A 16,754-nucleotide genomic window follows, 5' to 3' on the forward strand; every position below is an offset into this window, starting at 1 on the left:
GTAAATCTCGCTCAACCCCGCCCAGTTGGGGGAGATCCCAGTAATACACACTAATCCTCCTCAGTGTTATAGTCAGGGGCTCTGGGGAGAGGGTATTAAATGTGCAAATGTGTGTGTGCCTTTCTGTGCCTGCATGTGTTGAGGTAGCAGTGAAGGAGATGCTGAGAGGTGAAACTGCTGACCTGGGCTGACTCACACCGGGAGTGTTTCTGTTGGCCGGGAACAACGGAGGAGCACAACAGGAGCTCCAGAGCTCACCGAGGCCAGCGAGGCCTGCAGGTCCATTACATGAACAAAATATGAATACTTGTAGGTACAAAAAATAACCTAAGTAGCAGGTGAGACTGTTGAGTGTTGCTCCGGATATGTTGCACATTAATGCCGCGTTTCCACTGCGTGGTACGGCACAGCTCAACTCAAATTAACTCACCGTTCTGTTTTGGTTTTACGATGGCAAAAATTGAGAAATGATCAAATTTTTAGTAATTTTTTTTGGTAATCACCTCGGTCAAGAGGTCCAGCAAGCTGAGCTGACTGCATGTTTTTTATTAACTCGACCAAGATTTTAAAAAAACAGCAGCAATTAATGAAGTGAAAATGTTCCGTTTGGTTCCCAATGAAATGATCCAACAAAAGATCACACTACCCTTTTTCAACAGAGATCTAATGATAGGATCGCAACAACTTCCCCTTCTTTACGCTGCCTTTGCATTTTTACACAGAACTAACTAACATTAACATGATGCTGCTCCAGTATGTGATTTTACACAGCATGCCGGCATCATGGAAGCAAGCGATGTGTTAGGGGCGTGACGCGTAATTCAACAGTGTCGGCCTGAAACAATGGCATAACATGGCAATAACAATCATTAACTGTCTCTGTTATGTAGCTGCTGATCTCATCCTCTGCTCAGAGGGTATGGAGCTCCTGAAACCATTGTGGTCCTGCCCTGCTGGCTGTCCCTTTGACGTTGATTTGGGGCTATTACTAACTCTGCTACCAGCTTAAAAAAGTCGATTTAACTCTGTCCCCCATTCTGAAAGTCTGATTTTCATAAAGACGGGGAGGTGGAATAATGGCGTGTTATTCCGGTCTTAAAAAAGCAGTGTAAAAGGGGCTGCTGAGTTTGTATCGCGTTGAAGATGATGTCAGCAGTTTCATGTAGCCCACTGTGGTGATTAGCCAAGACTCCCGCTTACATTGAGGGAGCATTATCTCCAATGGAAAAACAAAATCAAGAAAAATACCCCACTTCACAAGTTGAGGCAAGTGGAACTATGCAGTGAAAATACAGCATAAGAAATAATGACGTTATTGAGGGTTTGGGATGTCTGACGTGCTGCGTTGTGACACACTCTATCATAAAGCTGTATTGAAAAAAAAAGAAACCCAAACATCAAAGCTGCATTTATCGGATTTTGGCCATCACAGACTTGGAAAACATCAAAACAAGCTGACGTATACAAAACTACCATCTATGGCTGATAACGTGATGAACATTAGTCCAAAATTAACTCTTTTAAGCTGTGTTTTGGTCTCCACCAACTCTAATGAAAATATCTGGATATTCATCAGCTGGATGTTTGTCTTTCTTCAGCAGCTCTGTCTGTCAGTTATTTTCTGCTGGGCTTAATGTTGGCGTACAGATGGAGTCCATCAGAGCTTTCTAACTGGTAACAGCTGCCTATGGGGGTTGATGAGGACTTCTAAGACAAAACTACAGTCCACAGTAACATCATACAAGCAAAACCATGAGCCAAAATAGGACTATTTTAAACTCTAAATCTGTAACTAACTTTCATCTTCATTATCAGTTAATTCTTGATTAATCGAGTAAATGTTTGGTCTCTAAAATTTCAGAAAATTGTGAAAAATTCCCATCAACATTTCCCAAAGTCCAACGTGATATCTTTAGATTGCTTTTTGGCACTGACCACCAATCCACAACTCAAAAATATTCTTTATACTAAGGTACAAGAAAAGCAGCAAATCCTTTAATAAAATACCTTGAAATTAATGCAGATACATTTTTTTTTTAATTCATAAATCAATGTATCCACTACTCTTACATTAAATAATTGTTTTCATTATTAGAAAATCAAAAATATTGGTTAATGCTGGTTTGAGTGTCACGGTGACAGTGGACGTAATTAATCTTCCTAAAAGCCTGTAAATTCATGTGTGTGTGCACATGAAAGTGTGTATTTGCATATCCTTTGATGGGAGCAGTGATGGTGACTTGCAGCTCTGGCACACACTAACACACACCATTAGCTGTGCTCCTTTACTAATGCCGTGTGACGCCTCCTCTCTGGTCTTGGAAAGCAGATCCTGATGATGCACTGTCAGAGTGAGCAGCGTGAGGTAACCTCATCCTCTCCCTCTTGACCCAGGAGAGAACAGAAGACAGCTGAGCTCATATTAAGCTGTCACTTGGCTCACATGTAAAAACAAATGACCGCGCTTCCTGTGAGCAGTTTCTGTTTTCAACAGTCAACAACAACGCTGAACCACAACCAGTTCCTTCTCTAAATAGTAAAGCATTATTTCCCCTTTACTGGGACCCAGAAAACAAACATGAATCCAAATCCTAGTTTGCTATATTCCAATATGACATCCATGTTAAATCAGGTTGATGTCGAATTCTGGGGGAGAAAGTGAGGGGCATGTTGTTACAGTTATGTTAACCATTCAGCCAGCAGGACACCCCATCCTGTAAGCACATCTTGCACTACCACACCTGCCTACATTCATTCCCTGAACGTGCTTTAAATCATTCTTAAATGTCACGTAGCCACCTGAAAACCCAAACTCTCGACTGGCTCACATCTGGATTCAAAGCCTGGGTGGTAGTTAAACACCAGATGATGACTAGTGCAAATAAATAACAAATAAATATATAAAGCACACCAAGGATCTATCTAAAAACTCTCCAGGACACATTTTACATCTACCAGTCTTAAATCCAGCAGTTGTTTGGTCTTTGCCAATGTGTAACAAAGAGTTAAAAAAGAAAAAAGAAAAGGCAGACTGTTATGTAGCACACTCAGGAAAGACATCTGCACAAACCTGTCATTACTGATGAGCACTGTTGAACAGATGGAGATCAAGCAGAGAAACGTACAGCAAATGGACTTTAATAATAACTCTGCACTTACAGCTTTCCTTCATAGCTGTCTGTCATCCGCTGCTCTACAGCTAATGTCAGTCTTTCACAGCGTGCACATTAATGCAACAGGTTGCTTTAAACTGTGATTTGATTTAACTTCAATCAATTATCTTAAATTGATCTGCCATCCCAAATTCAAGGGGCTCCAATCCTTTATGTGATGGCAAAACCTGATATTCTTAAAATAAAGTGTGAAAAGATAAAGCGTAATGTTATGTGACAAACTCCTTCTTCTAGCCAGGAAATGTATTTTCAAGCGGTGAATAAGTGACAAACCTCCCTCAGTCATGCAGTGGCACCACGAAACTCGTAACGTCTAAGCAAAAGAGAACTTGGTCTCCTTTCTTAATGTATTTGCATTCTTCGTTATAGATGGGGTTTTTTTTTTATCTTGCTTTATTTTCTTTTTACATTCATATTTGTTGTACATTATATTTATTTATTATTTTTATTCATTTATTTATTTTATTTTTATTATTATTGTTATTATTTTGATTCATTTTTAATCTGAGACATCTTTGAGAATTTGGAGAGCACTGTGTTGTTAAGTTAAAAAAATCTATAAAAATCTATTGGGGGAAAAAAATGAACATAATATTACCTTCCAGAGACAATTTTAATTTTGTTAACGCAGCTTGAAAACATGACTCAAGCATTTGACCCAAAATGTTTGACCTGATAATCAGCTGGGATAAAGCTTTCTATTATATAATGTAACTGCAGCTGCGACATTGAGTCGAAGCTCCTATGTACCACATTTAAAGTTGTTATGGGAACAGCACAAGATAAAGTTTACCCAAACTATTTCAAACACTGAATTGCAGGGTGTTAGTATCAAGTCACTGGAATTTAAGGCTTAATGTCAGTTTCAGTCATTTCTGGTGCAAGAAGGTAAACAACATCAGGAATGACAGCAGATAAGCACTGAACCAACATCAGCTGAAGTATTTGCCGTATTTCACGTACGCGTTTATCAGTCTTCGTTCTGTGAGGTTAACTGAAGTCCAAATATGTGTTGAAAGTCGCATCAGTGAAATCACTCCATTTCCCTTCAAACTCTAACCCACAACTGAAGCTTGTCACGTCTCTAATAGCCTTAAATTTTGAGTAATAACAATGTTCAAAGATGCCGTAACTCACCGTGTTTATCTAACCAGCACAACACGGTTTATGTTTTCATCTCCTCCGAGTTGAGGTTTATTAATTGAAGCACTTGAGCGACAGGGCTTGTCAGGATCCTAACACGTAACTGCAGCTGTTGGCTGGTTTCCAAAAAAACCCAAAACTCTTGTAAGTGATATCCTCTATCAGGGGCTTAAAAAAAAACTGTCTCTATATGCTTTAGGCCGTGGGCTGAGTTTCCCTTCGACTGACAGTCAGCAGGAAACATCCGTCTGCTTTGCTTTTCTTTAGGATTGTTGACTCGATGGAGATCGTTCTCACTGTCCTGCTCTTTGATATCAGTTACTTCTTAATGATAAACTGAAACTAATTCCTGGCAGTGGGGAGGAAAACTTAGCAAGAAACAAACAAACAAAAAACAACAGCAACAACAAAAAAAACCTATAACATGACCCCGAATTCTCCTAAAATCTTTGATGGAAATTTACAATTTACTATGTGGTATTTAAATTAAGTTTTTAAGTTTAATATACATAAAGACAACATAAAAGAGTAATTTAGTATTGACCTCCTTCAACACTGTTGGACTCATGATGGTCAAATTGGATGCACTCGAACCAGATATATCATAGTTTTTATTCCATGCCTTTGTCTTCCTTTTCAAAACTTTACAACTACATTACCCACAATGCAACTGCTGACAGTTTGGACAGAGATTTGGTTGTGTTATGCTAGTAGTGGTTAACATGGCCTTGAGCAGAAATGAGGCGCGGGCTGCAGGGGTCTGGTTAGCCTACTTCTTTCTGACTTCACAACAACAGATTTTTTCATTCTTTCTCTAGTCTTCGACCCTTTCTGAAACTGACTCAAGTGTCATCCCTTGGGGCAATCTGTCACATTTAAGCTCCCTCTGGAGCCACAGAAGGCTTTACACTACCTTTCCCCCCAAAAAATGCAGTAGTACTTCTCAAGATTGCAAACAAACTTGCGTTGTAGTTTAAGCTCACTGAGGCACAGCTCTTGAAACCAATAGTGCATGTCAGAGGTCAAGGTTAAATTCAAAGCTCTTTACATTAAGATGGGAAAACATTAACTCCAGTTAAGGTCAGTAATTTTTACTGTATTCTAGTCAATGAAAAAATCTGCGATGAAACATAACTACACACTACAAAAAGAGATGAATAAACGTAAAGAAAGCCACAGTATTTATTGAGTATTCCTGCTGTGCTGCCGCTCTCCTTTACTGAATGAAGAGCTACGAGGAAATGAAGATGAAGTATTCCTATGAGGTAATGTTGGCCGCGTTCCTCCCCTCCCCTGCTCTCTATCACTCTCCGCAGTAGCTACAGTCTTGGCATCAATCACCAGCGGGCAGATACGCAATCTTACTGTGCAAACAATTAAAGGCTGCTCCTCTGCACTCAAAACTACTCACTCGTGTTGCTGCGTTGAGGATTAACCCAATATGCTTACACATTAACCCCGGAGACACAGCAATGAATGGCATTCCTGAGAACTGTGTTTGCTAAAGCGAAGGCAATAAAAAGGCAGAGTGGAGCTACTTTTTGAAAAGATTGTTGACTTGCTGGTTACCTTTGAACTTGACTTCGAAGCTGACAGTTTCAACTTGACATTGATGTTGAAAACACGGGCAGAAACTGTATTTTATTACATACGGAGGAACTGAAATTAACTGAAGTAGCATTTGAACTGCAACAATATATTTGAAACTGCCATCACCTCTGGTAAAGTGGCCATAAAGTCAATATAATTTATTTGGCAAGTGAATTATGAATGCATTTGTACAGTTATGGCTGAGTATACCTGATGAAGAAATACCAGAAGACATGTATGCATATCAGTGAGCAGAGCAATGCCCTGGTCTTGGTTAACCCTTTGAAACCTGAGCAAATTGGCAATCAGCAACTTAACAAGAAATTACCCAAAAAAGAGCAAGAATACCTGAAAAAATAGCAAAGAGTAAAAAAGAAGAAAAAACAAAAATAAAAAAGGAAATTACCTGAAAAAATTGATTTAATAATAATAATAATATCTTTTTTATTATTCTTTCAATAACAAAAATTTAAGTGAAATAATGATAATTATCACGATACATTTTCCCTTATTTTCTTTTGATTCTAATAAGTCTCTCCCTGTCTTTCTCACTTTTAACCTTTTACATATTTTTTTGCTTTTTGCGGGACATTTCTTGCCCCCACATTTTTGAAAGAAATCAAACTAATTCCCTAACGTGTCAGAGGTTCAAATGCTTTTGAAAGCCATCTAAATGCAGCACAAGAAAACTGTTGGCAATCCAGGTTTCAAAGGGTTAATCAAGCGCAAACAGCAGGTGACAGTGAGCGATACAACCCCCGTCATAAAACACAACGACACTCTTGACAATATGCAACCAGTATTTGCCTTCCTGACTGCCAGCATTGTACATACAGTTAAACTTGGGTGTTATGTAACCATCAAGAATTCAGTTGATGTTAAAGACAAATAAGAAAACAATGTGCAGTTGTGCACTTGTCAAAGCCTCTTGACTGGCGTGCATTAAAGTGGCAGGTCCCAGAAGAAGAAGAAGAATATGAGAGGAATGTCTTGAATGATATGAAAACAACCAGTTTCCTTCACAACCTTTAGCGGGGCCTCTACAAGGTCTACGTTGAGACAATCTTTCCTCTGTGCTGTGAAAAAAAAAATGGTCGTAATCACAAAAACACGAAACAACTGTACCCACTGATAGGCCACTGGCTGCTCACAGATAGAGAGATCATCTGTTAGAGCTTCATAATCCCAACACAGCTGGACTTAAAGTGCAATAAACCTCTGTATGGGGGCAGACACAACTCTGAACAGAGCATTGAGACAGTTGTGGCTAAGCAGTGTTGTGTAACTGTTAAAAGCCACACAGAAACTGACATTAACAGCGAGTCAGTATTGAGTGTGGTAGCAGGAATTCATCCATTTATACAGGCAAACATATCAGCCCACACATGTCAGTTTAACCTGAATATCTACAGATGTTCTAATGGAGTTATTCAACTAATGACCAAGGTGAACCGGGCAGCATAATTAGCAAACGTTGTCAGACTACTGTGGCAAATCCAAGTCAGTCTCATGTCATTTCAGACAAGTTTCAACTCTCTGTGCATCAGCCAACCCCAAAACTGAAAGCCTCCACAGACATCTGAGACAGGATCTGGAGTCTGGAGCAGACAGTTTAAAGAGCAGGGTTGCAGCGGTATACCGTGAAACTGTATACTGTGGTATGAAAATTGACGGTTATCATATCGTGTACATTTACTTAACTACGGTACTGAAAAAAAAATGCAACCGGATAGTGAATCTCACCTGCATGTACGCTCCAGATCCTTAAATTTCTTATCTCATTTTTTTGTGTGTGTGTGTATTCCTCAGTACTTTGTTGAGTTTGATTAACGAGATGGAGAATGGAGAAACAGATCGAGAGTTGATCTGATCAGATCAGATCTATGCATTAGAGGCAAGATGCAGCAATTGACTGCGAGGTGCAGGATTTTCATGGGAACGCAGCCCATTTCATCTAAAGGAGTTTGGAAAAACAAACTATACGAATCAAAGAACAGTTAGTTTTCCTTTTCACTGCACTTAGGGCTCCGCTGCTCCCTCTGTGCCCAGAATATGCTCAGCAGCAACAAACACATAGACAGGATGAAACACAGCTAAAAAACAAACAAACAAAAAAAAACGCACCTAATGTGCCACGATACCATAGTTTCTGAGGCGGTTTATCATACCGTAAAATTCTCATACCAATGAAACCCAAATTAAGAGCTTTTTATTAAGGTGCAACATAAAGCTTGTCCTCTACAGGAATCAATTAGAACTGTGAGCTTCTGACTTCATCACTCTGGACCAAGTCCCAAGTCAAGTCAGTACTAATCACAATTTTGCCTCAGGTCACATCTTTTTAGAGTCAAATCAATTATGTCTCACAGCAGTCAAGTCTCAAGTTGTAATTTTTTAAACTTTTGTCCAACTTAAGGTCAAGTCTCTCACCTCAAGCTTCATAATCAGCAGCACATTCGCAAACAACAAAAACATTTTTAAATACTTGTGTTTTTGCTTACCTCCAGTACTGGTCCGGCCCCGAGGATTATCTGCTCCACTCCGCTGGCGAAACCCTTCTGGCTGAGAGCGGTCAGATGATGGATGAGAAAGTTTGTGCTTTGCGTCTTCCCAGAGCCACTCTCCCCAGATATAACAATACACTGATTCCTCTCTCTCTGCAGCATTGCGTGGTACGCCACGTCCGCCACGGCGTAAATATGTGGCTCCAGATCTCCCAGTGTATGATTATCATACATCTTCACATACTTGGGGTTGTAGATGGGCAGGAACTTGAAGGGGTTGATGACAATGAGGATGCTTCCAACGTAAGTGTAGATCTTTTCCTGGCGGAAGCGCGAGCGCAGGTTGTCCAGCAGCGAGCGCTCGTTGAGCTCCGGCAGGCGGCACAGATCTGCGTGGTCACCCTGAGAATCAGGCTGTGGCAGTAGTCCACGTTCCACCATGCGCCTACGCTCCTCTGTGACCTGCAGCCACATCTGGAGGCTGCCGCCATAGTGAATTGAGCCATCCAGGTTCTTCTGCCTCAAGAGGAAGCGGTAATCCTCGCCGCCAGACAGTGGGCGGTGCTCTAATGCCACGCGGGGCCAGAGCATCATCCTCTGCACGGGACAGTCGGAAGGGTTCAGAATCCATTCTTCCCCACCGAACTCCTTCACCTCAGCCAAAACATAACACTTGGTGCGGTCCAGCTGCAGGCGTTCAATGACGCGTTCGATGGCCTCGGCAGCTGTGGTGGTCTTGCGGGCACTGATCGGGCAGTAGATGGTGCCCTCGGCCAGGGCGCCTGGGTAGATGCGCACAGTGAACTCTGAATTCTCATAGCGCTGCCGCCGGCCCAGGGTGCCCATGCCACCAACGCCATCACGAGCACTCATGGCGGCGCAGGAGTTCCCATTAGCAGCAGCCCGGCACTGGCACGTCCTTTACTGGGCTGGAGAGGCCACCAATTCAAGACATTACCACTGTGAAGCAGAAAACAAACGATCAATCAATACCCTGAAGATTTAGTAACAAAAAACATCCACAACCCAAACAAAATACATTAAAAATCAAGCAAAATAAACAGCAGGAGGGATACTGTACATCTATGATCCGAAACTGCAATAAAAGCTCACTCCTTCAAACTGTTGTACTAATCTAAAACCAGACCACAGCCCTTCGCAGTCAGCCAGATTACGAAATTTGTCAGATTATGACACAAAGACTTCATGTGCTATTATGTAATCTACTAAAGGGGCAAATTATTTTAGCTGGAGCCCCGACATGCATACTCATAAAGGATAAAGGATAAGTCATCGGGATCTGCAGGATTACCATTAACACACATACACATCCCCGAGCACACACATAAGCTCTCGCCAACGCCACGACCAGCAGCTGCCGTCCTCTTAACTGAAGACACAATCACGCCATTCACAAGTTCCCTCTTTAATACACAGCAGAGGGACATCATGGGGTGAGAAGAGGCCACGGAGAGACACAAAGAGACACAGAGAGACGAGTGACTGAGCTGTTGACAAAAACTTCACTATCATCGGGTTTTGGACAGTTCTGGAGCACAAACATTTGATGAACTCCATCTGAATAAATCAATGATTGCTTTTGAAAGGTCAGTTCAATAGGATTGTTGGAGGTTTTCATAAAATACATGCAAGCATACAGCAGATGGGGTTAGGTAATGTTCGTGTCACCATCATCACCTCTGAAAACAACCATAGTAAATCTTTCAGCAAAACGTGGGTTAAATTTGGATGATAGGGGGCCTTAAAAGCCCCATGTAACACTATCTGCAAAAAAGCTTAGTAAAAACCCTTTTAACCAAACATTTATCCATATGATGTCTCTTAACCCTTTGAAACCTCAGCAAAATGGTTTGATATCTTTCAAAAACATGGGGAGAACATGGCAAGAAATGCCCACAAATTGCTCAAAATTAGCTAAAGGTTATGAAAAAAAAGGACGTGAAAATGACTTGAAAATTAGATGTAAAATGAAGGGGAAATTATTAGAAAATTGTAAAAAAAAAAAAAATTAAAAAATGTAAAAAATAATCATTTTCTTATTTTCTTGTAACTTTTTATAAATTTCTTGCTATTTTTGGGCCATGTGTTGTGAAGTTGTTTGTCGCCTTCTCTCCTTGTTTATAAAAGAAATCAAAATAATTTACTCAGATTTTAAAGGGTTAAAAACCCACTGTGGAGCACTGCAGCTGAGTCGTGACTATATACCGCATAGAACATTGTGCAGGCTCTGGCTATCAGTGAAAGAAGCCTCGTGTTGCTTTTAGAGGACAACGAGGTAGAATTATAAAAGCCATTTTTTGGTGTTTATAACAACCAAAAAGCATCTGTCAGCCACAGATAAAGCCTGCATCACAGTAGTGGATATATTTCTTCTTACCAGGGTGGCATTACAGTCTTGTGCATCATCTGAAATGTTCAGTGCATTCCAGGAGTTACGTGATGTGCTGTAATTTGTCTTTATGTTGTTCCCACTTTCCTTCTATCCGTCTCTTTGACTTCTACTTTAAAGTCTGATGTTCAAAGCAAAGGTACAGGCTTCAACATGTTGCTATCAACTGTGGCTTTTTAATGTAGGCAGAGAAAGCAAATGTGACGTATTGTAAACTTTAGTGTCCCCAATCAATCAAAGAGAAACATGTGATGTGGCTGCTTTGCATTGTGGTCTATAAAGAGCCTCTTTTAAGATGGATTTTCCTGCTGAGCATCTGTACCAAACTGAGTACCTACAGAAAAAATACTAATTCTGATTTATATGTATAGATTAATACCCTCACTCCTGACAAAAAAAGGTCAAGAAGAAGTGAAATATCTGTTGTAATTTCCCACAGCCCAAGTGTTGTCACACTGCAGGGCTCTGATAGTTAAATGGTTGCATATTCAACCATATTTTGTGATTGTGTTAACTCAAATTTCACATGGTTGCGTTGATGCTGCTGCATGATGCAGACCGAAGTCTCTACAAACAGCGACAAACAGAGTGACAGCAGACTCATAAATGTGTCAAACCTGAGTTAAATATGATTGGTACGTCTGTGTTATACACGTCTGGTGTATAAAATGTCTGTATCCTCACTGCGCTGCATTTCAATAAGCTATGATCATCGTGTTACGTATCTTGTCACGCCAGCCCTAAGTGTTGATAGGCCTTAACTCGTGATGCATAACCAGTCAGACAGTGCTGTGTGCTGTGAGCTAAGACAGTAAGCGAAATTACAGTGATGACAGAGAGAGAGATGTGGCTTTATTTTTTTACAATTATTATTTTTTATCTGACTAAAAAAAAAAAAATCAGGTGCTGGTGCGACTAATAAGAAACTTGGTAGCACCAATGGAGCCCCAGTCCAAAAATATATTCATTTAACCATCAAAAAGGATTCAATGCCCACATCTGAGAAGCTGGAACCAGCAAATGTTTATCGTATTAATTTAAAAAGGTTTACTATGGCCTTAAAAAGACTTATGTCAAATTCCTTTCCGCCTTAATCTACATTTCTTCGTGTTTATGAAACATACGAGGCCCACTAAAACTTTGACTTTCTGAATTTGGGTAGAAGCTTGATGTGCTATGCAACATTATAAACTCAATATACATCACAGCCACACAGAAAATGAAGTGAACACATGATTCAAGCACACCAGCCTTCCAACCTGTCTGTTAAAAAGAGTAGCCAAACCTTCATTTTTCAGCTGTGACTGATAAAATATATCATGGCTTGTAAATTATATGCATTTGCTAAAATACAGTATGCATTATGCTATTCATGGCTGTAATAACTGTTTGTCTTTACAGGCATGATTATAATTTAAATTCGTGTTAAATATTAGATTGCATGAAAAGGAAGCTGGATCTCTGCAGCTACTTTCAAACTGCCAGAGCAGCGTGGACACAGCAGAGAGAAAGTGAAAACAGGAAATGGAACAGGGACACATATAGCTGGTGCGCAGAGTGGAGTACAAAGCGCTCCTACACCCCTGGTCATTTCCTGTCACCCCGATTCCAACCTCTCATGCCATGTGTCGCCTCAGCAAGTCTGGTATGACCATGAGGCGCACAAACACACATGGGACCTCTCCTTTTTCCAAACACAGACACACACCCATATGAGACAAAAACACACACATCACCTTTTTTTTAACCTAAAATTTTTCAATCTAACTGTATTAGACTGAATACACACACACACACACACACACACACACACACACACACACACACAGCCAATGACAGGTATTAACTGACTGTGATACGCGCGCGTGTGTGTGTTTTGAGCACCGTGTTCGGGCCGGTGCCTAGAACAGATGGTCAGCTCGCTGCTTAAAGGATAGGGAGGGGGGATTTAGGGCTGTGGCAGTGCTGGACAGCACAGGGCCGTGCAGGCTGCTCCTCTGTTTACCATCACACAACAACAACTACCTTACTAACGGACGTCTCCTGCAGGGAAAACATGGGCAAAACAAAATCCTATCTCCTAAAAACAACCGTCTACATTGAGTGTGGTTATATGGATATGGTGTTTACAGGAATACAGAAAAATCTGGTTCCCAGTTTCTTTCAGAGTACTCCAACTAACATATTTAGGTTCTCATAAACAGAATATGGTGTCTACATGCTCAGACACGTAACAGGATACTTCAAACACCCAATTATAAACGGGTTATTAGTGTCCATGTAAACACACTTATTATTGATGTGTTTCTTTTGATAGATTTACAGACAGCTTAATTGACCAGAAAGGATCAAGGTGACATGAGGGAAATGCTACTCAGACTGTAGGATGGGGTGTTAGGATGTAAAGGTAGATGGATGCAAACCATTGATTATAACTGATCACTGATGCATCTGACAAACGAATCACTGGAAAACACAAGTAAATAAACTGAATAATCAATTAAATTTGATAAATACTAATGCTGCTATTGCTTAACCAGCCACAATAATTCACCATGAATCACAGGGTTTTCTCGAAAGAAAGACGTGAGATGCAAATCAGTATTCAGAGCACTGAAAGTCTCCCCAGCTCTGGAGTCAACATAGGGCTGGGGGATAAAACGATAACTGCAATTATCTCGACACAATTTTCTTCGATAGAATAAATCATATATGTTAAATAAATCCTCAATATAATTAAACAACCTACATGCCAGTAGAGGAGGGCGGTAATGCACCTTAAACTGCCATTCACCAGAAGACGAAGACGTTGTAGTAGTACTAGAGGAAGGAGGCGAGAATAGTCATTTTTGTCTTGTCTATTCATACTTTTTACGTTTTAAGATGAAACACATGCACAATGTTTTAAACTGTCTGTTTAAAACTTCTCCTGATCCGAATGAACATCTCTTTGTTTATGTATTGTTATATTTATTGTCATTACTTTGATTATAATCCTTTTGAATCTCATATTTGTAAAATGTTCTGCTGTTTGGCAAATGTTTGTCTTCTTCTGACAATAAATAATAATTATATATATTATTTTGATTACATTTTAACTATATCATCCAGCCCTATGTCAACACAAGTGCAGTAACCTAAATATAGATTATTTGGTTAAAAAATAAATAAATAAATAAATAAATAGGCTGGTCTACCAACAAAAGACAAACAGACCTGACTTACTGGTTTAAATCCTTGTTGATAAATATACTATTACAAGAAAGGAATAATAAAAGAAGCAGCAGCCACAGTAAAACCACCCCCATTGTTGTCCAATTAACAAAAAATGTCTTTGTGAATATTACTCTTGTGTCCAAGGAAAACATATCTTTTTACGTAACATAGTTTTTATTTCTTGTTGTTCTCTGGAATGCAAAAAGAAAGTTACTGCATTCTGAAGGCCAACGGTGATACTAAAAACTTACAAACCCAATCACAATTGTTGCACTTAACGTGCAAAGTATTCTGTTCCTACACACACACACACACACACACACACACACACACACACACACACACACACACACACACAGAGAGAGAGAACAGATGCACATTCACACCCTGCATTGAAAGCATGACTCACATTGTGCATCTATGAACTATTCAAAGTAACAAACACACAGCGACAAACCAACAGATAGGGAAGAGGAGAAAATGTTTGAGGCATGATGTCACTTCACCTGAGCGCTGTGCTTGTGTGTCTGCACTGTAACATAATAATAAAAGGTTTGTTGTCACTGAGCCCTGAGGCTTGTGCCCTGGAGGAAGTGTCAAAGCATATAGGGGAACAGCTGGAGGAAACCTGCAGTCGCCTCTTCTTCATCTCATCCAACAACTGAACCAGAAACAGATCTGGTTACGTCACCTGAATGCTCAGAGATTAGGGATCACAGTCAAGTAATCTGACCTGGAATCTGTGTGAGGGGACTTTTTCCGGGACTTGGCAGACCAGGAGAGACCCAAATCTAAACCATCGTCAAACAGCAAAGCTGGAATTCACACAGAGCAAATTCTGAATATGTAAAACAAACGACATGTGTTCTTGCTTTGAGGTAAACTGAGGTCAGATGTTATCTGAGTTTACCAAAATTGAAATTTATCTGTTTCTGGATCAGTGGATTAAAACAACCTGTAGCATGATCAAACAATGGTGTGTTGTATTCAGGAATCGAAAAAGCATCTCCTTTTTATTTTCAAATGCAGCGATAATTCCTCTTTAAAGTCCTGTAAAATTCACCTAAATTTACTTAAAATACCCATCCAGAACATATGCAAAGTTATTTTAAGTTGTTCTTGTTCCATGTTTAGTGGACATGCATTATCTTATTTAAAAGCTAAAACTCTGAGGATTTTTCCCCAATAATCAGACTCACTTAAAGTGCTTCTGTCATTGAGTTATAGACATTTCAACATTTTCTCAAAAAAGATGTTACAGATCAATGGGGCCATAATCTGAAGCCTAAACTGGTCCGAAATTAAGGTGCATAACATAAGAAAAATAATAACAGAAAATAATAATTTCACATTTTTCTAAAATGTATTCCAAACCCTGAATGTGTGGTTTTGTGTGAGAAACAAATGAACAATGACAGAAATGTCTTTTTAGAAGCTAATTGTACATTAACATTTAACATCTAAACTGTTAAGAAATGTTTCACCTGAGACAACACAGGAGCCTTTTGTTTATCATTTTTGTAGATTTACAACAGTCTGTGATGACAATAAAAGGTTAAAAACTGCTCAAGAGAAGGGTGTCACTGACTACAAGACCCATAAGCCATCGGGCCAGTTACTAGCTATTGATTGGCCACGGGAACTAGAGGAGGCACTTTCATCAACACAGGCTGCTAGATAGTCAGTATGGAAGCTCCAATTGGCTCAAGTGAAGTGTCAATCAAAAAGTCAGGCGTTCGCCCCCATTTTGACACAGAGCAGTCAGGATACTGACGTGAATATGTGGAGAAATATGAACGTTTGAAACAATGCAATGGCAGTTCATGGACATCTAAAGATGTAGTAATGTTTTGACTAATTATATTGCTGGGTTTAGATTATCTAGGCCATTAGGAGTGTATGAGAATTGTCTGAGGACCATTTTTGTTTGCATGATATTGATCTATGGATTACAATAACAGTGAAGCTTCGAACAATGGGTCTTATGACTTAAATGCAGCAAAAACAGCAGTTGCTTATATATAATCATCAAATCAAACCTTACGATATCTAAGAGGTAAAACAAAATGCACAGATTTTCAAACTATTACACCAAAAAATTTGGGTGAAGACCTGTTTTTAAACCAGCAACAAATGCAAATTTATTGTTTTTGTATGGATTAATGGGATTTCTGGGAGATTTAAGTTCCCAGAATTATAATTTATTTACAAACAATAGTATAAGAATAATTAGAAGAAATAGAAGAAAATGTTTGCTGTCTTTCTATAATCTGAAAATTGTCTGTTTGGAGGTTCCCTCTAACAGGAAACCAAGGAGAGGTTCAACCATGTGAGTCAGACTCTTCAATGGCTGCCATTGTTGCAGAGGAGTGAAGGATCAAGTTTGGTCAGCTTTCTACAATCTGAAGTCATCTTTCTGAAATGCTGTGTGTGTGTGTGTGTGTGTGTGTGTGTGTGTGTGTGTGTGTGTGTGTCACTGTCATCGGGGCTGAGCTTGTGTATTCAGGGCTCATCATGTTGCGATGGCTCTTCATTCTACTCTCAGCCGCTGAGAGTTTGAATGCGTTACACTGAGGTGTGTGAGTTGGTGCTGGACTGTGAACTCTCACATCTAGTCTACACGTTTTTATGGGTTCATTTGTGAATCTGACAACTCTGTAGTGCCACATTTAGCTGGTTTGTTTATTAGCTACAGTCACAGCTTCACAATGATAGTTT

General features: G+C 39.8%; 1 protein-coding gene across 10 annotated transcripts in view; it reads right to left on the minus strand.

Moving 5' to 3' along the window:
• myo9aa (myosin IXAa) overlaps nt 1–16,754 on the minus strand; it is a 141,086-nt gene that overhangs the window by 97,933 nt on the left and 26,399 nt on the right. For all 10 annotated transcript variants that reach the window (XM_042491017.1, XM_042491039.1, XM_042491047.1 and 7 more), the window contains exon 2: nt 8,408–9,370. In XM_042491017.1, the coding sequence (XP_042346951.1) occupies nt 8,408–9,283 (876 nt within the window). In that variant the 5' untranslated portion in view covers nt 9,284–9,370. The remainder of the gene's footprint in view (nt 1–8,407; nt 9,371–16,754) is intronic.

The sequence above is a fragment of the Plectropomus leopardus genome, chromosome 1 (assembly GCF_008729295.1).
Source record: "Plectropomus leopardus isolate mb chromosome 1, YSFRI_Pleo_2.0, whole genome shotgun sequence".
Classification (NCBI taxonomy): domain Eukaryota; kingdom Metazoa; phylum Chordata; class Actinopteri; order Perciformes; family Serranidae; genus Plectropomus; species Plectropomus leopardus.